Source organism: Chiloscyllium plagiosum, chromosome 10 (assembly GCF_004010195.1).
Source record: "Chiloscyllium plagiosum isolate BGI_BamShark_2017 chromosome 10, ASM401019v2, whole genome shotgun sequence".
Classification (NCBI taxonomy): Eukaryota; Metazoa; Chordata; class Chondrichthyes; order Orectolobiformes; family Hemiscylliidae; genus Chiloscyllium; species Chiloscyllium plagiosum.
The window spans coordinates 14,326,505-14,352,209 of NC_057719.1; the positions used below are offsets into that span (position 1 = coordinate 14,326,505).

General features: G+C 42.3%; 1 protein-coding gene across 1 annotated transcript in view; it reads right to left on the reverse strand.

Moving 5' to 3' along the window:
* The window catches only part of LOC122553394 (latent-transforming growth factor beta-binding protein 2-like), a 366,328-nt gene that overhangs the window by 161,401 nt on the left and 179,222 nt on the right, over positions 1-25,705 (reverse strand). The window contains exons 11-13 of the mRNA XM_043697103.1: positions 20,115-20,134; positions 17,214-17,262; positions 13,528-13,626 (exon numbers count right to left, since the gene is read on the reverse strand). Of these exons, the coding sequence (XP_043553038.1) occupies positions 13,528-13,626; positions 17,214-17,262; positions 20,115-20,134 (168 nt within the window). The remainder of the gene's footprint in view (positions 1-13,527; positions 13,627-17,213; positions 17,263-20,114; positions 20,135-25,705) is intronic.

Below are 25,705 nucleotides of genomic sequence, written 5' to 3' on the forward strand. Positions count from 1 at the left end.
TTTCCAGCATCTGCAGTCCTTGTTTTTACCTACATTCAAAGTAAAAGACAATAGTAGGACAAATAAATCTAGAGCTCCCTGAGTGCAAAAGAAGATAGAAATGAAATAAAATAGAAATGAAAGAAGATAAAGTGCACTTATGATAGCTTTCAGGTAGAAAATACAATAGAAAACCAAGAAAAATATAAAAGTTTCAGAAGGAAGGAGAGAAAGCAGACTGGAGAAACAAAGATGGATTCTGAGGAAAGCCTAGTAACCAAAAGAAAGGGGAATCCCAGTGCCTTTTGAAGAGTAAGGATGATTAGGGAAGGGAATGAAAGTGGAGGCATTGCAGAGTCTTTACATGAACAATTAGTATTTACTTTTACCAAAGGGAGTCAACCCATGGGTACAAGGGGTAAAAAGTCTTGTCATTGCAAGGGCTCAACTAAGGAGGAAGTGCTGGATAAAATGATGCTACTTAAAAATCAACAAGGCACTGGGAACAGCTGAGTGTGAACGTTTCCTGTATATTTAATGAACTTATCAAATGTAAGCTGTCACTTCTTAAGCTGTCCTTTAGATGTGACACTCCAAATCAAACATTCTGATCCATAAGTAAGAATTCTTGATTATGCACTGTTGTTAAACTCACCCGTTGCTATTTTCCTTTCAATCTGGCCAAATTAAACATTTTAGAATGCACATTATGATATTGAAGATGAGCACCTCACTGAAATTCCAAGTCACCTTTACATAATTGATATTTTGGTGTGAATTAACTTCCTCACACTTAGCAGGAATGACAATTTAGGATGTTACTTTCCTGTTTTTTTTGTTCTTAATGTGATCACCAAACTATCTCACGTTAAGCTTAGTATAAGGCATACAACACATTAAAAAAAGCTTCCTCTACTCTGTCCAAATCTAGAGATTGTTGATTGTGAAATATTTTGTTTTTAAGGCAAGTTATCTTCCTCCCTCTGGGTGAGACGAGCAATTTCAATACTGTCCATTTTCCAACTCTGCTGAAAGCTGCTTTCTGTCTGCACTTTAGCAAAATTGAACTGAATTTAATGCAGTCCATTAGGGAATAGTCACAGAAACAAAACTGAGGGAGGGGGATCGGGGTGCTCCAAATAATATTTTGCTGGAGGGAGAAATAATGCTCACAGCCCCACTGTGCCCAAAAGCTTCCATAATCTTTGACTATGCTGTTCAACACCATGTGTTCATGTCTAAGCATACCCAGGAGTGGCACACCTTTGAAAGAGGGGTGGGCAGTCAGGACGTATGACCCCTTTATGGACCATTGACTGGACGTATTAATGGCTGCTTAAGTCAGTTCTTCGATCAGACCTATAAGGAGTTGCTCCTACTTGCCTGTGTCCAAAGATCAGGGGTTTGGACATTCCACGAGTTCAAGTTCAAGAGAATTATTCAAAAGATGGGTGCAATCCACTGTGACCAATGTAAATTTGTGGTCCCTGCATTCTACGGTGCTACAGAAAGTGCCGATGGCCTGAGAGTCCTGAACTGTAGCCTCTGGTTGTACAGGATGGTCACATGCAACAGCCTCCACTCCAGGTCTCTAATGGAAAGAGGGTGGACTCCTTCTTAGAGAGCCCCCCACTAGGCAGCAAAAGAGAGTGTCAAGGTGTGTCCGGGTGGAAGGTTAAAGTAAAGAAGTGGAGGATTTGCAACAAAAGCCTGTGCTGGAAACACCCTCTGCGCCACCTGGAAAGACAGCGAGGGAATCACCCCGAAGCAGCTCAGGGTTTGGAGGGCAGTTTGAAACCCCCTGAACGATTATGAAATTCTGTTTGAGCTGAAGTACACTTAGAGGGATCCCACTTCTTGTCTGCAGTTCTTCAAGATCGTTAGTGCTGTCAGGGCGAGTGGGTTTCCTCCAGGTGTTCCAGTTCCCTCCCTCAGTCTGAAGATATACAGGTTAGGTGGATTGGCTGTGCTAATTTGCCCCATAGTGGCCAGGGTTGCTCAGCCTAGGTGGATTAGCCAATGGTAACAGTGGGATAACGGGGATAGGGTATGAGGACTGGGTCTGAGTAGGATGCCCTTTGGACACTTGGTGCAGATTGATGGGTGACATGGCCACCTTTTGCACTGCAGAGATTCCATGATATGCAAGGTTAAACGTGCACTGAATGGAAACTTCCCTTACCATCTCTTAAAGTTGGGCAGTAATTGGATAAGGCTTTGCATATTAAATGCCCACTTGAGGGTCTCAACTGGGCCATGAATGGGCATTTTAGTTCATAATGGGAGTGGGAATATGAAGACCAACAATGGCATGGTACCCTCATTTACAGGTTCATTTGCCATTTTCAGCAGTCAACCAATAATATTGAACCCTTATTGGAAAGGTACTGTTACCTAGAAAAGATTTACAAGTATTTATCAGGATTGGAGGATTTGAGTTATAGAGGAAGGCTAAATAGAGTGGGGCTGTTTTCCCTGACGTGTCGGAGGCTGAGGGTTGACCTTAAGAAGTTTACAATATTATGAGGGGCATGAATAGGGTAAACAGATATGGTCCTTTACCAAGGGTATGGGAGTCCAAAACTTGAGGGCATAGGTTTAAGCTGAGAGGGGAAAGATATAAAATTGACCTAAGGATCAACTTTTTCATGCAGAGAGTGGTGCTGGTATAAAACAAAATGCCAGAGTGGGTGGAGGAGGCTGGGACAACACCAACATTTAAGAGGCATCTGGATGGATATACGAATAGGAAAGGTTTAGAGGGATATGGGCCAAATGCTGGCAAAAGGGACTAGCTTAATGTAGAATGTCTGGACAAGTTGGACTGAAGGGTCTGTTTCTGTGCTGTACATCTCTATGAATGTAATATGACCTTAAGGATGTAATTATAAATAGGAAGGGATCTTGAAAGTTTCAACAAAGAATAATGAGTTGCCAAAGAGAAAAAAAATTAGATCTGATCTGCATCAACTTCAAACATTGCGCCTTTCTTCATATAATCAACTGCATTGTTTTCTTTCCAGAAAATGAAATGTTGGACCGAGAGCTAGCCACTGCAGACACCACAGCGCCATTTCTCAACAGGGGCTTCCTTCAACCTGCTCTCTAACTGGTGACCTCATCTTTTTGTACTTTTTATTGTTTTTCTCTTTTTGACAAGCGTTCCTGACGAGACTGCCTTTTGTCTCATTAAAAATGTTTTCTGATTCCAAGCATGCTGTGACAGAGCTACAGTGGACATCAACGGCAAACTTTACCCTTTCCATGTGACCGTCTCAGTACTTTAACCCAAAATAGGTTTCATATCCATCAAGAGCTGCTATTTTTTCAGACCCATTATCTTACTTTCAGTCAGGTATAACCTGCCTTAGAAGCAGAATGTAGCTTTAATTCAGAACCATAATCGCTGATATACCTATGTGATATTATCAATTCCCATCCTTGCGACATTCAGAGATGGTTAATTACAAATTTGCTAAAGTTAATTGCTTTCCTATAAACAGAAAGCATTGAAAGTCTTCATTATAGCAACCATAACCATTAGACATAAGAAGACTTCATCCTGTCAGCCGGTATTGAACTCAGACCTAGGTATAGAGTCATAAGAGTCATACAGCATGGAGACAGATCCTTTGGCCCAAACGGGTCCATGCTGACCAAAATGTCCATCCACGCTAACCCCATTTCCCTGTATTTGGCCCATATCCTTCTAAACCATTTCTATCAATGTATTTGTCCAAATGTCTTTTAAGTGTTGTCAATGTACCTGCCTCAACCACTTCCGCTGGCAGCTCATTCCATATGTATACCATCCTGTGTAAAAAGGTTGCCCCTCAGGCTCCCATTTATTCTTTCCCCTCTCACCTTAAACTGATGCTCTCTAGTCTGCAATTCCCCAACCCTGGGGAAAAAAAACCTGTACATGCTTCTCATGACCTTATACACTTTTATAAGATTCCCCTCATTCTCTTATGCTGTGAAGAAAAAAAGTCCTAGCTTGTCCAACTTCTCCCTATAACTCAGACCTTTGAGTCCTGGTAACATTCTTATAAATTTCTTCTGCACGTTTTCTAGTTTTATAACATCCTTCTTATAGTAAGGTGACCAAAACTTAACACAATATTCCAAGTGCGGCCTCAGCAACATTCTGTACAACTACAACATAACTTCCCAACTTCTAAACTCAGTTTTCTGACTGATGAAGGTGAGTCTGCCTTCTTCACTGCCCTGTCTACCTGTGAATCCACTTTCAGAGAACCATGCACCTGAACTCCAAGGTCCCTCTGTTCCACTATATTCCTTAAGGTCCTACCATTCACCATGGAACTCCTACCTTGATTTGATGTTCCAAAATGCAAAACCTCATACTTCTTTATATTAAACTTCATTTGCCATTTCTCGGCCCACTTCCCCAGCTGATCAAGGTCCTGCTGCAATTTCTGATAATCTTCCTCATTGTCCATGATACTGCCTATTTTAATGTACATTCTCATCCATATCATTGATATAGATAACAAACAGCAATGGGTCGCACCGACCCCTGAGGGACACCATTAATCACAGGCCTCCAGTCCTACGAGTATCCTTCCACTATTACCCTCTGCTTCCTACCATCGAGTCAATTATGGATTCAATTTGCCAGCTCCCCCAGATTCCAGAGCAGCCTATCAAGTGGAACCTTATCAAAGGCCTCACTGAAATCCATATAGACTACGTCTACAACCCACTTCATCAAACTTCCTGTTCACTTCATCAAAGAACTGTAACAAATTTGTGAGACATGATCTCCCACGCACAAAGCCATGCTGACTACTCCTAATCAAATCCTACCTTTCCAAATGCATGTATATCTTATCCCTCAGAATTTTCTCAAGTACCTTACTTACCATAAATGTTAACCTTACTGGTCTATAATTCCCAGGATTCTCTTTGCAGCCCTTCTTGAACTAAGGCACAACATTTACTACCCGCCAATCCTCCGGGACCTCACCTGTGGCTAACGATGATGCAAAGTTATCAGCCAGGGCCCCCACAATTTCTTCTCTAGATTCTTGCAGGGTTCCTAGATATATCTGGTCAGGACAAGGAGATTTATCCACCTTCATACATTCTAATACGGTAAATGTTCATTGAGGACCTCACCCACCTCCTGCGATTCTACACATACATGTTCATTTTACACCTTGATGAATCCTATTCTCTCTCTAGTTGCTCTATTACCTTTATTCTACTTAAGCAACCTATTTGGATTCACCCTAATTTTCTCAGCCAAGGCTATCTCATGCCCCCTTTTCACTTTCCTGATTTCCTTCTTAATAAACTCCTATATACCCAATATAACTCCAGTGATTGCCTAGATCCCAGCTGCCTGTACCTGAGCTATACCTCATTTTTTCTGCTCAGGGCTTCAATTTCTCTTGTCATCCAGGGTTCCCTATTTCTGCCAACCTTGCCCTCCATCCTCACAGGAACATATAGACCATGAACTCTAATTATCTCACTTTTGAAAGGCCTCCCACATGCCAGAAGTCCCTTTGCCTGCAAACAAACTTTTCCAATCAACCCCTACAAGCCCCTGTCTAATTCCATTAAAATCCACCTTGCCCCAGTTTGCAACTTGAACATGTCTACCAGTTTCGTCCCTGTCCATAACTATTTTAAAATTAATAGAAGTATGGTCACTGGTCCCAAAGTGCTCCCCACTGTTAATTTAGTCACCTGTCCAATTTCCCAAGCTTAGGTCGAGTTTTGCCCTATCCCGAGTAGAACCCTCTATATACTGTTCGAGAAAACTTCCCTGAACATACTTAACAAATTCCATCCCATCTAAGCCTTTAATGCTCTGGCACTCCCAGTCTATGTTAGGAAAATTAAAATCCCCTACTATGACAACCCTAGTGCTCCTGCCAGTCTCCCCAATCTCCCTGCATATTTGTTCCTCTAATTCTGGAGGTATTTGGAGGAAATTTCTTGAAGTCTGCCTTTGAGATCTTGTCAGGTGATTTTTAGTTTGAGAAGATTTGTAGCTCAGGTTGAGGTTTGGGTTGTAAGTTTGCTCACTGAGCTGGAAGGTTTGTTTTCAGATGTTTCATCACCACGCTAGGTAACATCATCAGTGAGGCTCCCGTGAAGGTGGAATAAATACAGCGGGACAGAACACCAGCGCTTCACCGGAGGCTCACTGATGATGTTACCGAGCATGGTGACGAAACGTCTGAAAACAAACCTTCCAGCTCAGTGAGCAAACCTACAACCTGATCTTGTCAGGTATTTGTCCTTCAAATTGCTTGAAATAGAGTTCAAGGTTGACAGTGTCTCAGTGCTAAAACTGGCAGGTTGAATACTGTTCAAGCAAGTGGGACTTATAAAGGCGTGTTCAGGTTGAGTGCTTCGGGGAGCTAAGTGGAAGATTAGAAAAAGGTGTTTGGTTGCTTTTGCCGAAGCCTTTTCAGCTTCTAGGAATTGATGATCACTCTGTAACAGGATAAGCTAGTTAATTGATAGGCATCTGGGAAGTGATTGAAATTCATTCTATTCCTGTGGCTCAAAGGAATAAATTTTGAGCAAAAGGTGCGTGGGTGAGGATAAAAGATGTCAATTGAAAAGCCTACCCACAGTGAGACCAGTGACGTCATGAACCACAACAATGACACGGGTGCCGGGAAAGTAACTAATGAATGAGTAGAGTTGGTGAGTATTGCTAATATTTAAAATAATTATGTTTAGATCACCAGTCTTTATTTCTTTATTAAAAATAGCTATTTAAATATAAGATCAATCCTGATCTTGTTTAGAAAAAACATTGCAATAACGTGTAAAAAGTGGGGTATTGTTCACATGTGAATAACAGTGATACCAATGTAAGTAAGTAATAAATTAAATAAAATGCAATGGCGGTAGCAAGATGGGTGATGTGTTGTTGCTGCAGCATGCGGGAACAATTGGATACCAAGGTGACCCCGAATGAGCACACATTTAGAAAGTATTTGTAACTCAAGATAATCTGAATCAGAGCCAAAGAGCTGGAGCTTAATTTGTAGACAGTGTGCCACATCATGGAGGAGTAAAGTTAATGGACACCTTTCTCCCAGAGATAGTCACATCCCTCAGATTATATCATTCAAATTTGGGCTTTGAGCAGGAACAGGAGGCTGTGACTGCAGCTGAGGCAGGTATGTGGACCCAGGAGGAGATTTGGCCCCCACATTTGTCCAATAGTTACGAGGTTCTTACAAGCTATAGGAGTGTGGCAGTGCTGGGAGTCCATCACCTCCTGGTGGCTGTGAAGGTGACAGTCGCTCTGGACCTTCATGTGACTGGCACCTTCCAGGGACTGACAGGTGTAGGATTTCATGGCCAAGCAGCTACAATATACATCACAACAGAGACCGACGCCATCTGTGCAAGATCACACTGGTTGACTTTGATTTCCCATGGCGAGCTCAGAGCTGTAGCTCAAGCAGTAAGATTCAGGAATATACCTAGATCCGCCCAGATGCATGATCTATATCAACAATGCTGCAGGATTCATCAGCAAGAAGGGGCTTCATTCTGTTGAAGTGCAGCTGATCAATACTTATGGTTACCACAACCTGGAAGTGTGTACACACTACCCTGGCAGCTGCCAAGACTGTTACATCCTGGAACCTGGAACATATTCTAGCGCTGGCTGTGTTTGAGGGTTCAGTGGCTTATAAGTCTAGTTATTAGGGGATAAGGGCCAGGGTACCTACTGTGATCAAGGCGGCAGCATTTGGTACACTTGCCTTCATTGGTCAGAACATTGAGTACAGGCTTTGAGACATCATTAGGATGTTGGTGAGGCCACTTTTGGAGTACTGTGTACAATTCTGGTTTCCCTGTTATAAGATGGATATTATTAAATTGGAGAGGGTGCAGAAAAGATTTACAAGGGTGTTATCAGGACTGGAGGGTTTGAGTTATAGGGAGAGGCTGGATAAGCTGGGATATTTTTTCACTAGGGCGTAGGAGTTTGACGGGTGACCTTAGAGGTTTATAAAATCCTGAGGGACTTAGATAAGGTGAAAAACAAAGGTCTTCTCCCCAGGGTTGGGGAGTTCAAAACTGGGGTACATAATTTTAAGGTGAGAGGAAAAAGAGCTGTAGGCAACTTTTTCACAAAGAGGGTGCTTTGTGGAATGAACTGCCAGAGGAAGTGGTAGATGCAGGTACAGTTACAACATTTAAAAGACATTTGGACACGGACTTGAATAGCAAAGGTTTAGGGGGGATATGGGCCAAACTCAGACAAATGGGTCAAGTTTAGCTTGGGAAACTTGATCTGTATAGAACCATATAATCCCGACAATGTGGAATAGGACATTCAGCCCATCGGGTGTGCACTGACCCTCTGAAGAGCATCCGACCCAAACTGACTCCCCTACCTCATCTCTGTAACCCTGGACTTCCCATGGCTAATCTACCTAACTAGACATCCCTGGACACTATGGGAAATTTAGCATGACCAATCCACCGAAACTGCACATCTTTGGATTGTGGGAGAGAACCAGAGCACCCAGAGGAAAATCATGTGGACACAAGAAGAGTGTGCAAACTCCATGCAGGCAGTCACCCAATGCTCCAGTTGAACCCAGGTCCCTGGCGATGTGAGGCAGCAGTGCTAACTATAAGAGCCTATGGTGATGGGGGAGGATATTAGTGTGGATAGAGAATTAGCTAACAAACTTAATACGGAGAGTTGGATAAGGGTGCACTTTCAGGATGGTGATGCATAACTAGAGAAGTGCCACAGGGACAATGCTGGGGCCAGAATTATTTAGATAGATTAGATTCGCTACAGTGTGGAAACAGGCCCTTCGGCCCAACAAGTCCACACCGACCCTCCGAAGAGCAACCCACCCAGACCCATTCGACTAGATTCACCTTTGACTAATGCACCTAACACTATGGGCAACTTAGCATGGCCAATTCACCTGACCTGCACATCTTTAGACTGTGGGAGGAAACTGGAGTACCCGAGGAAACCCACGCAGACACGGGGAGAACATGCAAATTCCACACAGTCAGTTGCCCAAGGTGGGAATTGAACGCGGGTCTCTGGCGTTGTGAGACAGCAGTGCTAACCACTGAGCCACCGTGCTGAATTATTTCAGTATATGTTATAACTTGGATGAGGGGGAGGGAACATTGACAAGCTTGTGGATGAGACAAAAATAGTTCGGAAGGCAAGTGGGAGGATAGTATAAAGAATCTACGGAGGGATATAGACAGGTTAAGTGAGTGGGCAAAAACTTGGCAGATGGAATACAACATGGGAAAATGTGAGCTTACACACTTTGGCAGGAAGAATAAGGCACTCAAACATTATTTGAATTGAGAAGGACAGCGTAAAGCACACAGGGATTTGGAGTCCCCCTCAATAAATCACAAAACACTAGCAGGAACGATCATTGGGTAACAGGGAAGGAAAAGTACACACTGGCCTGTATTTCAAAGGAAATGGAGTATCAAACTTGGGAAATCTTGCTAAAACAATACAAAGCATGAGTTAATTCATACCTCGAATACTGCGGACCATTTTGTTCTCCTGATCAAAGGAAAGACATTGGCATCGAAGGCAGTCCAGACAAGGTTCACTAGGTTGGTGTGGACTCAATAGGCTGAATGGCCTGCTTCCACACAGTAGGGACTGATCTACCTAACACATTCCCAGATACCTTCTCCCCAGCCCCATTCTCCTCCCATTTATCTCTCAGCCCCCTTGGCCCACAAACTCATTCCTGATGAAGGGTTTATGCTCAAAACGTCGATTCTCCTGCTCCTTGGATGCTGCCTGTCTTGCTGTGCTTTTCCAGCACCACATTCTTGACTCTGATCTCAAGTCTCTGCAGTCCTCACTTTCTCCCGATTCTGAAATCCTGTCAAAGCTTAACAGTCAGACCACATTATAACACTTTGTCACATTCTCGCAGTCTGCCCAGTAATAGGCTGGCCAGCTGTTGGGCAGAAAATAGCTGGTGATACTTAAAGACCAGCCATGGAAATATAGAGATAGTAATCACAGTTGAGTGAGTTCAGGGAATGAGGGAATGCAAAAGGAGGGAAACAAATCATACAGTCATTGTCATACAGCACAGAAAAAGGCTCTTTGGCCCAACTCGTCCATGCCAAACAAACTTCCTAAACTGAACCAGTCCCATTTTCCTGAGTTTTGCTCATATCCCTCTCAACTTTTCCTATCCATGTACCTGGCCTAATATCTTTTAAATGCTGTACCACCATCTCCACCTCCCCCCCCAACCACTTCTTCTGGTAGCTTGTTCCATACACACACCACCCTCTTTGTGAAACATTTATCCCTTGGGTCCCTTTTAAATCTTTCCCCTCTCAACTTAAAGCCATGTCCTCAAGGTTTTGGTCTCTCCTACCCTAGGAAAAAAGACCTTTCATGATTTTATAAACTTCAGCCTCTGTCGCTCCAGGGACATAAGTCCCAACCTATCCAGCCTCTCATTGTAACTCAAACCTTCAGTCTTGGTAACATCCTGGTCCTTTTCATCATTGCCCATATTAATCACAGAACTGTCACGATACAGAAGGAAGTCATTTGGTTCAAAGGGTCTGCTAGCTCTCTGAAAGAGCAGCTCACCTAATGCCTTCTCTCCAAAGCCCTACACATTCTTCCTTTTCATATAGTAGTCCAACGAGCTCCACTTGAATTCCTCAAATGAACCTGCCTCCTTTTCTGATTGCAAAAAAGTTGCTATGTGAAAACATTTTGCCTGAGCCTCAGCAGGTTCATCAGACATTCTATCTCAAGTGTGCCGTCCAGTCCAAATCTGCCTCATCTACAAGATGACCCAGGACAGGCTACGTGCAAGTAGGGGTCCGCCAATTCACCTTTCTCGGTTTGTGTCTTACACAGTATGCTTCCAGAGCTGCCTCCATCCAGCCACTCTCTTTGCCCTGGCCAAAACGTTACTAATTGTAGATCCAACAAACAAGCAACAGTCCATTGCCAGCAGTTGCATTCCCCAGGCTTTATTTGGTTCACTAACACCCTTCAAGGAAGGGAATCTGCTGTCGATACTTGGTCTGGCCTACGTGTGACTCCAGAATCACTCCAACATGGCTGACTATTAACTGGCTTAGAAATGGCCTTACCAAGCCATTCAGATCAAGGGGCTATTGAGGCTTGTCTGTAAATGCTGACCCAACCAGCAACGTCCACATCCCATCAATGAATAATGAATAAATAATAAGAAACGCTGCGGGACACTGCACCTGGAGGTGGCGTTTCACTGCAGAGAATGGTGCACGATGAGAAGGGCTTTCATGGCAATGTTGCAAAGCAGGCGCTATCTGTGCGAACACAGGGACAATCTTTGCCGCCAATTGGTTGTTCACAACACACATTCCATTTACGCAAGCATAAGGTAATAATATAGTTTTACTACTGAAGTGAGACAGCCTCGACATTGATGGTCATTTATTGAGACTCAATCATCCTTGACACAGATGGTACATCTTTTTAACGAGATATTTAGTGTCTATTCACATTTTTAAAATGCATTTTATTGTTGAAATGAGGCTCCTGTGTTAAAATAGTCAATCCTCATGCACACACTTTACTGGTCTCATTTATCAGAAGATAGACTTCTTGAATCCTTAGGTCTTGAAGGAATATACCTCAGAAAATGCACAAAGTCTAATTTGTGAATTTATCCTCAGAAAGACCGCACTGTGTAAAAGTTCAAATGAAAACTATTTGCAATTAATAGCTTTGCGCAGGCATATATAAGGAATTGAACAGTTATCAATTTCCTTTTGGTTTACTTACAAGAGTTCAAAAATTGCACATGGGAGTTTTGGATGCTGATTTTCTACTTGTTTGACTTCAGTGTTGAGCTGATGCCAAATTAAACCAGGAATAAAACTGTAGCTGAACTTTCAGCTGGAAGATTATATATTACTGAATGTAAAAAAATTATTTTAGTTCAATGCCAGACTCTGGCAATTAGGAGAATTTCAGCTTCGTTTCTACAACATTGCTCGATATCATTTTTGAAAGTTGCATTTCTCTATAAAAATAATTGCAACAAGAATTATACTTACTAACAACACTTTAAAAGCCATGGACATTGAAGGAATGGAAGAGTGTGCATTTTGTACAGTGCCTTCTATGCCTTTCTACTTGTCCAATTTATTCCCTCAAATGAAGTGCAGAATTGCCCCTTTGCTTCTTGGTTCTGCCAAAGTGGATGTGGTAAAGGACTGCACCCAAGCCCAAGAAGAGGGTAAAGGTAAAGTCACCATAATATTACTGGACCATAGGACTGCTCTCTCATTCAAGGTAGAGAAATGAGTAGTGGTGGTTTAACCTGAGGGTCACCATGCCTTAGCTGAGGGGAGAGTTTGAGAAGGAATGGTCACCTCAGCTGAGATGGGAATCGAAGCCCTTGCTACTGGCGTCACGTTGCATTGCAAACAAGCTGTCCAGCCAACTGATCTAACCAACCCAAGAACAGCAGCAATGGAATCCCTGAACTAGGTACGTTGGAGGGGGGACATTGGGTGGAGAAGGACTGGAAGAGGTGATGATGGAGTGGAGTTGTGGGTTTTAATGTCCTGACGAGGAAAAGGAAGAGGATATACCACCATATAATGGCGTGGGGTGCTTTTGATGTGCAAAGCAGCATTCATCTTCATCTCTCCCCTTTCAAACACCTTTTAAAAATAGACTGACCATGCTCATGATATTATGATTAATATGGGTCCAGCAACATGTGTTAGAATCATAGAATCCTTACAGTGTGGAAGCAGGCCATTCAGCCCATCATGTCCACGTCGACCTTCCGAAGACCATCCTGCCCAGATCCACCCCTTTCCTATTCCCGTAACTCTGTACTTCCCATGGCAAATCCACCCAGCTTGCACATTCCTGGACACTACAGGCAACTGAGCATGTCCAATCCACCGAACCTGCACATCTTGTTAGTTATTTACATAATTGGAGACTCTACCACTTCTGGTAATCCCTTCCCCTATATCGTAGGGTAAAGGATGAGTAGGTAAACAGTCTGTCCATCATATATCCAATGCCAATCCTTACCTCCACTGAAAGCACACAAATCCAGCCCCTTATCTCTAAATGCTGCCTGATCTACAATAAGGTACCAGCACCAACAAGAAATGAAATGGGTTGCTTTCTGTGCCAGTTCTATTTGTATTTTTACATTATTGTTTAAGACATGCTCATTATTTTGAATTTATTGGGTGATGCTGGATGATTTTCAAGGAATAATTTTCAGCTGCCACAGCTAGTAAGAATTATTTTTAAGTGCATGAAACAAAGACTTGCCAACCATTCTTACATAATTTCTCCAGCAAATTTACACAACCATATTTCTTAACATGAAAAATATTCATATACAAGTTCTTTTCAGTTCAAGCTATTAACCTGAAATTCAAAATCTGCTGCTACTTTTAACAATTTCAATGTCTTTGGATATGCTAATGACAAAATGTATTGCATTCAAAATTGTAAGCTATAGAATGGGGACTTACCTGAAATTTCTGTTGCAAATACTGAAGCCACCTGTCTCGGGGTAGGTTCAGGAACAATTTGCACCAGAGTAGGTGGACTTGTCTTCACTAGTACTTCCACTGTAGGACAAGAACCAACCATCAGTTCATAAACTAATCTGTCCCAAAGTCAAAGAATGGGATTAAAACTAAGGGTGGAATCTTACAGCAGCCTGAACAGTGTGACCTATGGCATTATATGTGGCAGAAATGAGCTAGAAGTCCAGAAAGACTAGAGGATGGCATAGTGGTTAGCACTGGTGCCTCACAGCATCAGGGATGCAGGTTCAATTCCAGCCTTCGGTGACTGTCTGTATGGAGTTTGCACATTGCCCACATGGGTTTCTACTGGATGCTCCAGTTTCCTCCAACACAGTTGGAAAACGTGCAGGTTAGGTAGATTGGCCATGTTAAATTGTCCTGTAGTGTCCAGGGATGTGCAGGCTAGGTAGGTTGGCCACAGGAAATGCAAAGATGGTGTGGATCTGGGTGGGATGCTCTTTGGAGGGTACGTGCAGACTTGAAGGGCTGAATGACCCATTTCTGCACTGTAGGGATTCTGTAGACCAATCTCAATAGTAAGAACAACACGCTGCATCTTTTAACTGGGTGCAGGGCATTGAGACAAGATTTTCACTGAGTAACGGCGAGGTTGTATTGTTGAACATGAGGTGCCCATGGACAAAGATGTAACATAACAGAATCAATTAATCCTTAATTACTTATTGAGATGTGTCAATGGCTGGTTGTTTTCAGCACAACATTATGAGTTTAGATGGGAAGGTTATCAGCAGGGCACACAAGCTATTGTACATAACGCTCACGATCAAACACACACACAGCAGGGGTTGGCAGTATCGAGCGTAATGCTTAGTTATGAAAGACAAGTGTCTCTTCTAGTTAAGATTCTTTACTAGTTGGTCCTGGAGCACTGATGATTAGACAGGAAGTGTACCATATAGGGGATATCATGATTTCATATGAGGAAAGTAAATGGGCTTTGCACAAAAATATCATGTTTTTTTTATTTTTAGTTTGCCTTGCCTAGCTAAAGGAAGGTGCTAAGATTCAGCTTAGAGAGGAGGATTGTGTTTCTTGAGTCAGGAGCCCAAGTTGAAGACCCAACTGCTGCAGAAGTGTGTTATAACATCTCTGAACAGGTTGATTGGGAAATATTGGAAAGGAGGATGGGTTGCAGTGAACTATCCGCATCATCAGCTGCCAACGATGGTAACCAGAGACCAATGTACTAGTCCCAACTTGCAAATATTTTTAACGAGTGGAATAACTACAATGGAATTAACTCAACTTTGCAAACACTGTTGAATTATGTCAGTTGTCTTTCCAAAAGTTACATTTTCAAAGTGAAGGCAGTATTTTTTTTTACCCAAGACAGGAAGGATACCACATATGGGCTATCAGGATTTCATATGGGGAAAGTAAAGAGGACTTTTACAATAATATCACAGGTGGGTTTTTTTTAGTTTGCCTCACCTAGCTAATAATAAAGAGACCTCAAGGGAAGGTTTTTGCAGAGTTCCACAAAAGAGGGAAGTTTACAGTATTTGTGTGAGGATTCATATGCAAATAGAAATGGACAGATTTCTTGAAATACAAATATTGTATTCATCGAAAGATAGGGTGAACAAGGTGTCAGCTTACCCCAGCTGACAGCTCTTTTACACGTGGTCCAGAGGATCCTGGAATTTAAATTCCACTCCAGGATTTGACAGCATAATGAAACTTACACTGTCTTACACTGTCAACACAACATTTACAAAATTACTTTAAAGAATAAATACTTAAGAGACAGAATGCTGCATTGCTAAAGCCACAGGCCCCTGGAGGAGGCCTGAGGCCCACCTCCCATCTACCTGACAAATGGGCATATAAACATCCTATAAGACTATATTAAAAAGAGCAGAGATCTCCTGGTGCCCAACATCCATCTCACAACGAGATACTGTGATTGTAATTCTGATGAATGGTCATTGACTTGAAATTCATTTCTCTATTCCTCCTTTTACGGATGCTACCAGACCTGCTGAACACTGACAGCATTTTCTGTTTTAATTTCTGCTCTTGCTGTCTATGGAATGGCACGTACTAGAACAGTGACACCACAGCATTTTTAGATATCCTGATAATGAAGAGCTTTTATAATTGGGGTAAGCTGACACATTTCAACCAATATTATCTTTCAACAAATACAATATCTCAAGAAATCTGTCCATTCCTCTTTGCATATGAATCCTCCAATAAATCCCATAAATTTTCCTCTTTTATGGAACTCTGCAAAAACCTTCCTTTGATATCTCTGTATTATTAGCCAGGGAAGACAAACTAAAATTAAAACAACAAGCGTGATATTATTGTGCATGTCTTATTTTCTTTCCTCATATAAAATCATGATATCCCCTATATGATACACTTCCTGTCTTGGGTGAAAATATTCAGCCTTCACCTTGCAAATTAGACTTTTGACTGATGTGCTTCAACAAAACGTTGATACAGAAGATGACAAAAACATGCCCTAAGCAGGACTATCATCTTCAAAAGTAAAACAATGAGAACCTACGAGCTATAACTTTCACCTGTAATTAAGTTACTAAGCTAAAATAAAATTATAGATAAAAGATTAATTCAGTTGTTGAACCAGTTGATCACTGATGGTGAAAATGGGAGCCAAATACCTGGTTCAGGAAATCTGAATGAGGCCTTGGTTGGCAGGAATCAACACAACATTTACAAAATTACTTTAAAGAACAAATACTTAAGAGTCATAGAGTCATACAGCATGGAAACAGACCCTTTGGTCCAACCGGTGAGTGCCAAACATAATCCCAAACTAAACTAGTCCCACCTGCCTGCACCTAGTCCATATCCCTCCAAATCTTTCCTATTCATTATTTATTCAATAATCTTTTAAAGGTTGTAATTGTACTCACATCCACCACTTCCTCTGGAAGTTCATTCCACACGTGAACCACCCTCTGTGTAAACAAATGGCCCCTTGTGTCTTTTTTGCAATCTCTCTTCTCTCACCTTAAAAATGTATACCCTGGTCTTGAAATTTCCCCCATCCTAGGGAAAAGACAACTACCCTATCGCGACCCCTCATGATTTTATGACCTTCGATAAGGTCACCTCTCAGCCTCCTACGCTTTAGCGAATACAGTCCCAGCTTTTTTTTATTAACTCAAACTTTCCATACCCAGCAACATCCTGGCTAAAGACAAGATTCCTATGAAGTCTATGTTTGTTCAATTGAGTAGTATTGTACTTCCATGCAAACCTGTCATATTTGAATTAAAATCTTTAACTATTATGGTAAAGTCTCCACATTAAAAAGCATGCTTTATTCACTAAAGAAGCAGCAGTTCAGGAATGATTTGTATGCACCCAACAAATTTTTACAAATGTTAAGGGAAAATGATTTACTCCTTCAGTTTCCCAATTGAAATAAAGCTCACGTTTTTATACTCCTGCACGTCCATTTAGGTTTGAAGGTAAGGCAGTAAGACAAATTTGGGGTTGTAATCAACTGCAGTGGATGAAGGCGTAATGTTCCAAGTGTCCATATGATGATTAAAATATGCAGTTTAAATCCAGACCACAGTAGAATTACTGATGCATAAACAAACCTTAAAAAATTAGTTATTACTCACCTGGATAGGCATCAATTCTTGGAATATGAGCAGGTGCAAAGGGTTGAGGCTGTTTTAAACAAAAACAGATGGCACTCAGCAGATAATTCAGTAACTTTCATTACCTAACCGTAACAAACGTGATTGAGCATTGCATTTTATTTTTGGTTTCACTTTTTGGACCATTTTGTTCAGAGAACAAATTGGCAGCAGCTAGAGTTCTTCGAAGCTAAAGTTCAATCTAAATAGCCTGAATTGAAACTTTCTTCCACCATCAAAATAACAAAAAAAGTACAGTGGTTGTAAGTTATGCAACAAATCCAGTTGTGTGAACGATTTTGTGCTGTAGCACACTCCTATACATTTAACTCTAAAAGGAATTTGATATACTGTCAAATCACACTGTGCAGGCATACAAGACCAAACACTTAACCTTGGGTTTAATCCAGTATGCTCATTAGGAGGAGGTCATCTGTTTATTTTCTCTCTGATTTTGCACTGGAATGAAGTAAAAGTTGGGCCGACAATAAAGTGGATATCTGTCTCAAACCCACCTCATTCTGGCAGTGTGGATTAGATTAAAATTTGATTTTGTGCAGACTGCCACAATTTGTGACATGCAATCGCGTGAATAGCCTGGCGCAAGGAAAAATCTCTGCAGGTGCCGAAATTGCAGGAATGGGTCCAAACAAAGTGACAGCAGTTCTGTATTCAGCCACCTCAGCAATTTTGCGTGAAAACATAACTAAGCCCCAAATGTAAAGTTAACATGCCATCATATTACCTAATTACGTTCAGTGCCACGTTATGGACTCAATTGCATGCAAAGCTGATTGGGTATCACCCAGCCAGATTCTGTTCAAAACAGACCCTGCTCCCTTGGGATAACTCCTTCTCAAAGCTATCATTGTACTAACTTATGATCTCACTTTAATGATGGATCAGGCAAGCTAATTCTGTTTCTGTAGGCACAAGTCGGTAAATTACAGACCGATTAGCCTAACCTTGGTCTTGGGTAAGATCCTGGAATCCACTGTGAAGGATGAGATTTCTGAACACTTGGAAGTGCAATGTAAAATAGGGCAAAGTCAACCTGGTTTCATCAAAGGGAAGTCATGCCTGACAAATCTGCTAGAGTTTTTGGAGGAAGTAATGAGCAGATTAAACCAAGGAGAGCCAATGGATTTTATCTACATGGATTTCAAGAAGGCCTTTGACAAGGTGCCACACAGGAAGCTACTGGGTAACATAAGTGCCATGGCGTTCGAGGCAAGGTGCTAGCATGGATTGAAGCTTGGCTGTCTGGCAGGAAGCAGAGAGCGGGGATAAAAGGGTCCTTCTCAGGATGGCAGCTGGTGACAAGTGGTGTTCCATAAGGGTTGGTATTGGGACCACAACTTTTCACTTTATACAGTAACAATCTAGATGAAGGAACTGAGGGCATTCTGGCTAAGTTTGCATATGATAGAAAGATGGGTAGAGGGACAGGTAGCATTGAGGAGGCAGGGAGGTTGAGGAAAGATTTGGATAGGTTAGGAGAATGGGCAAAGAAGTGGCAGATGGAGTACAATGTTGGAAAGTGTGAGGTCATGCACTTTGGTCGGAAGAATGTAGGCATGGACTATTTTCTAAGTGGGGAGAAAATTCAGAAGTCTGAAGTGTAAACTGAGAGTTCTAGTCCAGGATTCTCTCAAGGTAAACTTGCAAGTTAAGTCAGTAGTTAGGAAGACAAATGCAATTATGGTAATTATATTGAGAGGACTTGAATGTAAAAGCAGGATGTACTTCTGAGGCTCAATAAGGCTCTGGTCAAACTACATTTGGAGTATTGCGCACAGTTTTGAGCCCCATATCTCAGGAAGGATGTACTGGCCCTGGAGGGGGAGCAGTACATCTGCTCCAACTGCCCCTTCTTTGCCCACTCTCCTAAGCTGTCAAAATCCTTCTTCAACCTCTCTGCCTCCTCAGTGTGACCTGTCCCTCTACCTATCTTCAGAGAAAGTTCACGAGAATGGTCCCAGGAATGAAAAGCTTAAAATATGAGGAACGTTTGAGGACTCTGGGTTTATACTTGATGGAGTTTAGAAGAATGAGGAGGAATCTAGTTGAATCATACAGAACACTGAATGCCCTGGACTGAGTAGATGTTGGGAAGATGTTTCCATTGTTAGGAGAAATTAGGACCTGAGGGAATAGCCTTAGAGCAAAGGGAACACCTTAGAACAGAGATAAGGAGAAACTTATTCAGTCAGAGAGTGGTGAATCTATGGGAATTCGCTGCCATGGAAGACTGTGGAAGTCAGGTCATTGAGTGTATTTAAGACTGAGATAGATAGGTTCTTGAGTTTCAAGGGGATTAAGGATCGCAGGGAAAAGCTGGGAGAATGGGGTTGAGAAAGTGGGAGAATGGGGTTGAGAAACTTATCAGCCATGATTGAGTGGCAGAGCAGACAGGTTGAACTGAATGGCCAATTACTGCTCCTATGTATTATGGTCTTATTTATGCCAACAGGCGACCATATTGTGCCACCTCTGGCCAGGGACTGTCCCAACATGTGCCACGTAAGTGGATTTAATAGCATCTGAAGCTGATTTGGCAATACCTGGACAGGTTTATAGGAAAATCTTTCATAGCTGTCAGATGAATTTTAAATTGTATACAAAAGTTGACAAGCCAGTATTGTGAAGCATCATGCTTGTAATTTTTATGATAACAAATTTAAAACATTTCATAGATTATATGTGAGATACCCACTATGGAATCCAACATGCTGCAAAATGTATGATCATTATAACTGGATAGCAATAGGTTATATCATGCACAGATAAATTCTAATGATTGAAATAACTAAATTCAAGGTGAAAATTAATTAGTAATTACAATTGTTGATAAAGTTAATTATCATTTTCAATAATACTTACAGTTTTTATTGTCGTATCGTCTGCAAAGAAAAGAAAGTCAGTTACAGGAATTACACGTTACATAAAGAAGAATGGTCTATTGAAATAAAAGACTTACATTTTTGTGGCGCCTTTATAGCTATTGCACACCTCAAAGTGTTTTGCAGCCAATGAAACACTTCTAAAGTGGAATCACTGTTTCAGGAAATATAGCAACCATTTTGTTCACAATAAACCCCTGCAAACAGCAATGTGATACTGACAAATAAAATGTTTACTCATGTTGAATATAGTAAATATTGACCAGGATGTGGGGGGAGAATTACCCTATTCCTCTTTAAACTAGTGCCATGGAACACATTATGTTCACCTTTGAGGATAGATAGCACCTTGATTTAACATCTAATACAAAAGATGACAACTTTGATGTAGCAACAAACCCTCCTTGTAAATCTTTTTTGCACCCTTTCTAGTTTAATAACATCCTTCCTATAGTAGAGTGACCAGAATTGTACAAGTATGGCTTTACCAATGTCTTTGACAGCTTTGACATGCTGTTCCAAATCCTATACTTAATACTCTGACTAATGAAAGTAAGCATGTCAAATGCCTTCTTCACCAGCCATCTACCTGAGGACTGCATTGAAATATTAGTATTACAAAGGCACTCAAGATACATAAAATCTTTACAAACCAAAATTATTCTCTGAATAAAGAAATAATAGTTAAATACATTCAATGTACTCAAAATTGTGAAAGTATATTCACACTGTCTTTCATTGAATCCCTGCAGTGTGGAAACACACCATTCAGCCAAACAAGTCCATACTGACCCTCTGAAGAGCATCCCTCCCATACCCTATAACCCTGCATTTTCTATGGCTAATCCACCAAACTTACACACTCCTGGACACTGCAGGCAATTTAGCATGACCAATTCACCTAACCTGAATATCTTTGGACCATGGGAGGAAACCAGAGCACTCAGAGGAAACCCACGCAGACATGGGGAGAATGTGCAAACTCCACACAGACAGTTGGCAGAGACTGGAATTGAACCTGGGTCCGTGGCATGGTGAGGAAGCAGTGCTAACCACTGAACCACATGCCACCCCTGTTTCCTGCCACCATTGTTCCTTCTTCAGTTCTGTAGAATGGTTCTTCAGAACTGAAGAAGGGACAATGGTGATATGAAATATTCTGCGTCCACCTGAAAGGAAGTTGTTCCCAAAGAAGGGTCATTGGGCCTGAAACATTGACTCTGCTATCTCTCCACAGATGCTGCCAGGCCTGCTGAGTTTCTCCAGCTAATTTGTTTTTGTACCTCATGTACATTGTGTATATTACTAGCCAACCTGATAGAAAAGTTTATTAATTCTTAAAAATGTTTATTTTTCAGATGTCATCCCTGCTGTAATGTCAATCTTACAATATATTCAGTTGTAGTTCAAATTCATTGAAGAGGGCATTAAGCCAATGAGTGCAGACCAGGTATAAATTACTAGCTCTCTACTAACTGCATACTGCAAGCTCTTTGTTACTTGCAATGTCAGCTGATTTAGTCCAGTTATAATTAGAATATCAGTGCAAAACAATTATGGGCACAGCTTCAATTAAAGTATAATCCAGAGCTAGGGCCCCATCTCATTCCAGAATAAAATATAAAGTTTCATTTGGGAGGAAATGTTATTCTGTTACATGGAGTCATTTCATAACTCTAGATTTACACTGCATTAGCCTGGTTTGAAGTCAATGAAAAATAACATAAAACCCCACTGCAAATGTAGCTGTAACGATGGCAAAAGAAGAATGTGCCTTGAAAAGAACTTTGAAAATACTTAGTAATAAAAATGATACAAATATCCCTCTAAAATGTTTCACCACCGGGTTTACTTCTCTAAACTAAAATTATACACAATGTGGAGGTGTTGGACGGGGGTGTATAAAATTAGAAGTCGCATAACACCAGGTTATAGTCCAACAGGTTTATTTGAGATCATAAGCTTTCGGAGCACTGCTCCTTCGTCAGATGAAAGCTTGTGATTTCACATAAACCTGTTGTGTGACTCCTAAAATTATACAGACCATAGAATTGTACTGAAAATATTGTACAGAAGTAGAGTATTTGAGTGAAGAATAGCTGGACACTCACCATCTTCTATCAGTGAATTCATGGAGGAGAGGCTCTAGCAATGACATTGGCACCACATTTAAAATGCTGTGAAGTTTGTATTTACTAATGACAACCTCTCATCATGTGCAGACTGCATACTGATAATTTCCCATCCATATCTACTGGTGGTGCAGTGCTGGTATCCTCACTTCTAGAATAGGAGGCATGGGAAGTCTCACCGACTTTGAGCGGTTGATTAGGAAAATATCTTCATCTATAAAAAAGACCTATCGCATGCCTGCCTGGAAAGCAGAATGCAGCTACATTGGCAGCAGGAAGACCCTGGGAGATCTGAAGGTTTAACAATGCCCCCCTCCCCTCAAGGCTACAAGGACAGTGTGTGATGTCCACTCCCCTAGGGATGGAAGGAAGTTTCTGCCCTGCCTGACCCAACTTACTAATATTTAGATTCTTCAGATCCCAAGCATCAGGTAGAAACTGAATGGCAACAACTCACAACATAAAAGTCACTCAGTGACTCCAGCTCACTGGCTGCCCATCTACACCTCCATCTTAGGCAGCAGCATCCAACAAAGAGTCATAGATTCACACCACATGGAAACAGACCTTTCGGTCCACGTTGTTAATGTCAACCCAGGTTTGCTAAATTGAATTACTCCCATTTTCCTGCATTTGGCTCATGTCCCTCTAAACCTTTGCCATCCGTGTACCTGTTCAATTGTATTTTAAATTGTACCTGTCTCTACCACTTCCTCTGTTACCTCGTTCAATATACACACCACCCTCTTTGTGAAATAGTTGTCCCTCAGGTCCCTTTTAAATCCTTCCCTTCTCATCTTAAACCTTTGCCCTCTACTTTTGGACTCCCCTACCTTGGGGAAAAGACTGTGGCTATTGGCCCCATTCATGCCCCTCATGATTTTATAAGCCTCTATAAGTTCACCCCTCAACCTCGTTTGCACAGGGAAAAATGTCCCAGCCTATCCTAATAACTCAAATCTTCCAGTCTGGATAATGCTCTTGTGCCACCAGCAGTGGTTAGCACTGCTACCTCACAGTGCCAGGGACCTGGGTTTGATTCCTGCCTCGGGTGACTGTGTGGAATTTGCATATTCTCCCTGTGCAGGTTGCTCTGATTTCCTCCCATAATCCAAAGATGTGCAGGCCAGGTGAATTGGCCGTGCTAAATTGCCAAGTCAAGGGTAAATATAGGGTAAGGGAATGGGTCTGTGTGGGTTAATTTTCGGAGGGTCAGTGACTTGTTGGGTCAAAGAGCCTGTTTCCATAGTATTGGGAAGCTAACCAATCTTTTCTGCACCCTAATATCCTTGCTGTAACAGGGTGACCAGAATTGTATGCAGTACTCCAAACGTGGCCTCACCAGTGTCTTATACAGTCTTAACATGCCATTCCAATTCCTGTACTCACTGGTCTGACCGATGAAGGCAAGCATACTAAATGCCTTCTTCACCACCTTTCTATGTGTGATACATCTCAGAGTACGCTCCCATGGGCAGTGATTGCATTCACCCACAGAAGACGGCATGAGGCGCATACCAGCCTCAACATGACCTTATTGCAAGCTTTATACCCATTACAAGATGATTCTGCACGTCAATGCTGCACTTTCAGTGCTCCAGCACCACCTGGAGTGGCACGGTGACTCAGTGATTAGCACTGTTGCCTCACAGTGCCAATGACCCGGGTTTGATTCCAACCTTGGGCAACACATCTGGTTGGAGTTTGCACATTTTCTCCATGTCTGCGTGGGTTTCTTCTGGGTGCTCTGGTTTCTTCCCAAAGTCCAAAGATGTGCAGGTTAGGTGAATTGGCCATGCTAAATTATCCCATAGTGTTCAGGACATGTGAAGGTTAGGTGCATTAGTCATGGGTAAATATAGGGTAGGGACAATGGGTCTGGGTGGGTTACTTTTCAGAGGGTTGGTGTAGACTTGTTGGGCCGAAGGGCCTGTTTCCACACTGTAGGGATTCTATGTTTATAGGAATGTTGTTGCCAGGACACTTTAGACAGGTTTTAGTCTGAATAGACTGGACCAGGGAATACCTCAGGGCTCCTCACTTACTCACATACTCACTTTGCATGCACTTGGATCCTCACAGTACCTCTGCCTTAGACAGAGCTTAAAGGCTCACAGTCCTTCTGTCTTGCCTTGGGTCTTAGCAGAGATACAAAGCCAGGCAGGCTAGTCTGGCACAAAGCCAGGCAGGCAAGCTTACACAGCAAATTGACTGCGTGTGACTGTGTCTCAAAATCCAAGGGGAATAGACCTCAGTCAGCTCAAGGGAGACAGCTTTCAGTCAGGGGTCTCCTGTGCAGTATGTCAAAGGTATCATCCAAGATCGATCCAGGGGCTTGAACATGGTCAGTCTGTAATTTGGGTGGTCACAGTCAAAGGGCCTGCACCTCTACAATCCTGGAAGTGGGACACGGTCAATCCTATATGTCGAGGGCAACCAGCACAGGGAGCCATGGCAAATCAGTTGGGAAGCTCCATAGAGATCAGTCAGGGGTTTGGATACTCACCAATCAGGGCTGTCCATCCAATTAATTCAGAAGCGTGGGCTATAGTCAATCCTGGCAGGCAGCTCAATGAAAGTGAAGGGGGTTGTCAGGGGCCACTGCTGAGTAGTGGTTAACTGTGGGGATTGAAGGCAGCATGCAATATGTGAAATTGTGGGGACAGGACCGTGCATTGGAGCATATCTGTTAATGTGAAAGGGGGCTGGTCATCAATGGTCACAACAACTCTGGCTTCAATGGGTGAATGGTTGAGTGAAGATTCACATCAGACACACGTGAGGTATAGCATTCACCACTGGACACATGGAGCACCATAATGATTACAGTGATACATTATGTAACCTTTCAATCTACATGCTCTCTCATACAGGTCAGCCTGTAGCTGAACAATGGAGAATGACTAAAGGTGAAGAGTGCAGAGACTGGGTGCTATGATCCCAGTTGATATTAATGTTGACCAATTCAGCCTTCAGAGTGAAACCTGGCCTGGTAGACTCTTTGAGGAGAAAGTGAGGACTGCAGATGCTGGAGATCAGAGCTGAAAATGTATTGCTGGAAAAGCGCAGCAGGTCAGGCAGCATCCAAGGAGCAGGAGAATTGACGTTTCGGGCATGAGCCCTTCCCACCCCTTCCTAGACTTTCCATTTCTATCTCGGGCGACCGAATCAACACGGACATTTACTATAAACCGACCGACTCCCATAGCTACCTAGACTACATCTCCTCCCACCTTGCCCCCTGTAAAAACACCATCCCATATTCCCAATTCCTTCGTCTCCGCCGCATCTGCTCCCAGGAGGACCAGTTCCAATACCGTACAACCCAGATGGCCTCCTTCTTCAAAGACCGCAATTTCCCCCCAGACGTGGTCGACAATGCCCTCCACCACATCTCCTCCACTTCCCGCTCCTCCGCCCTTGAGCCCTGCCCCTCCAA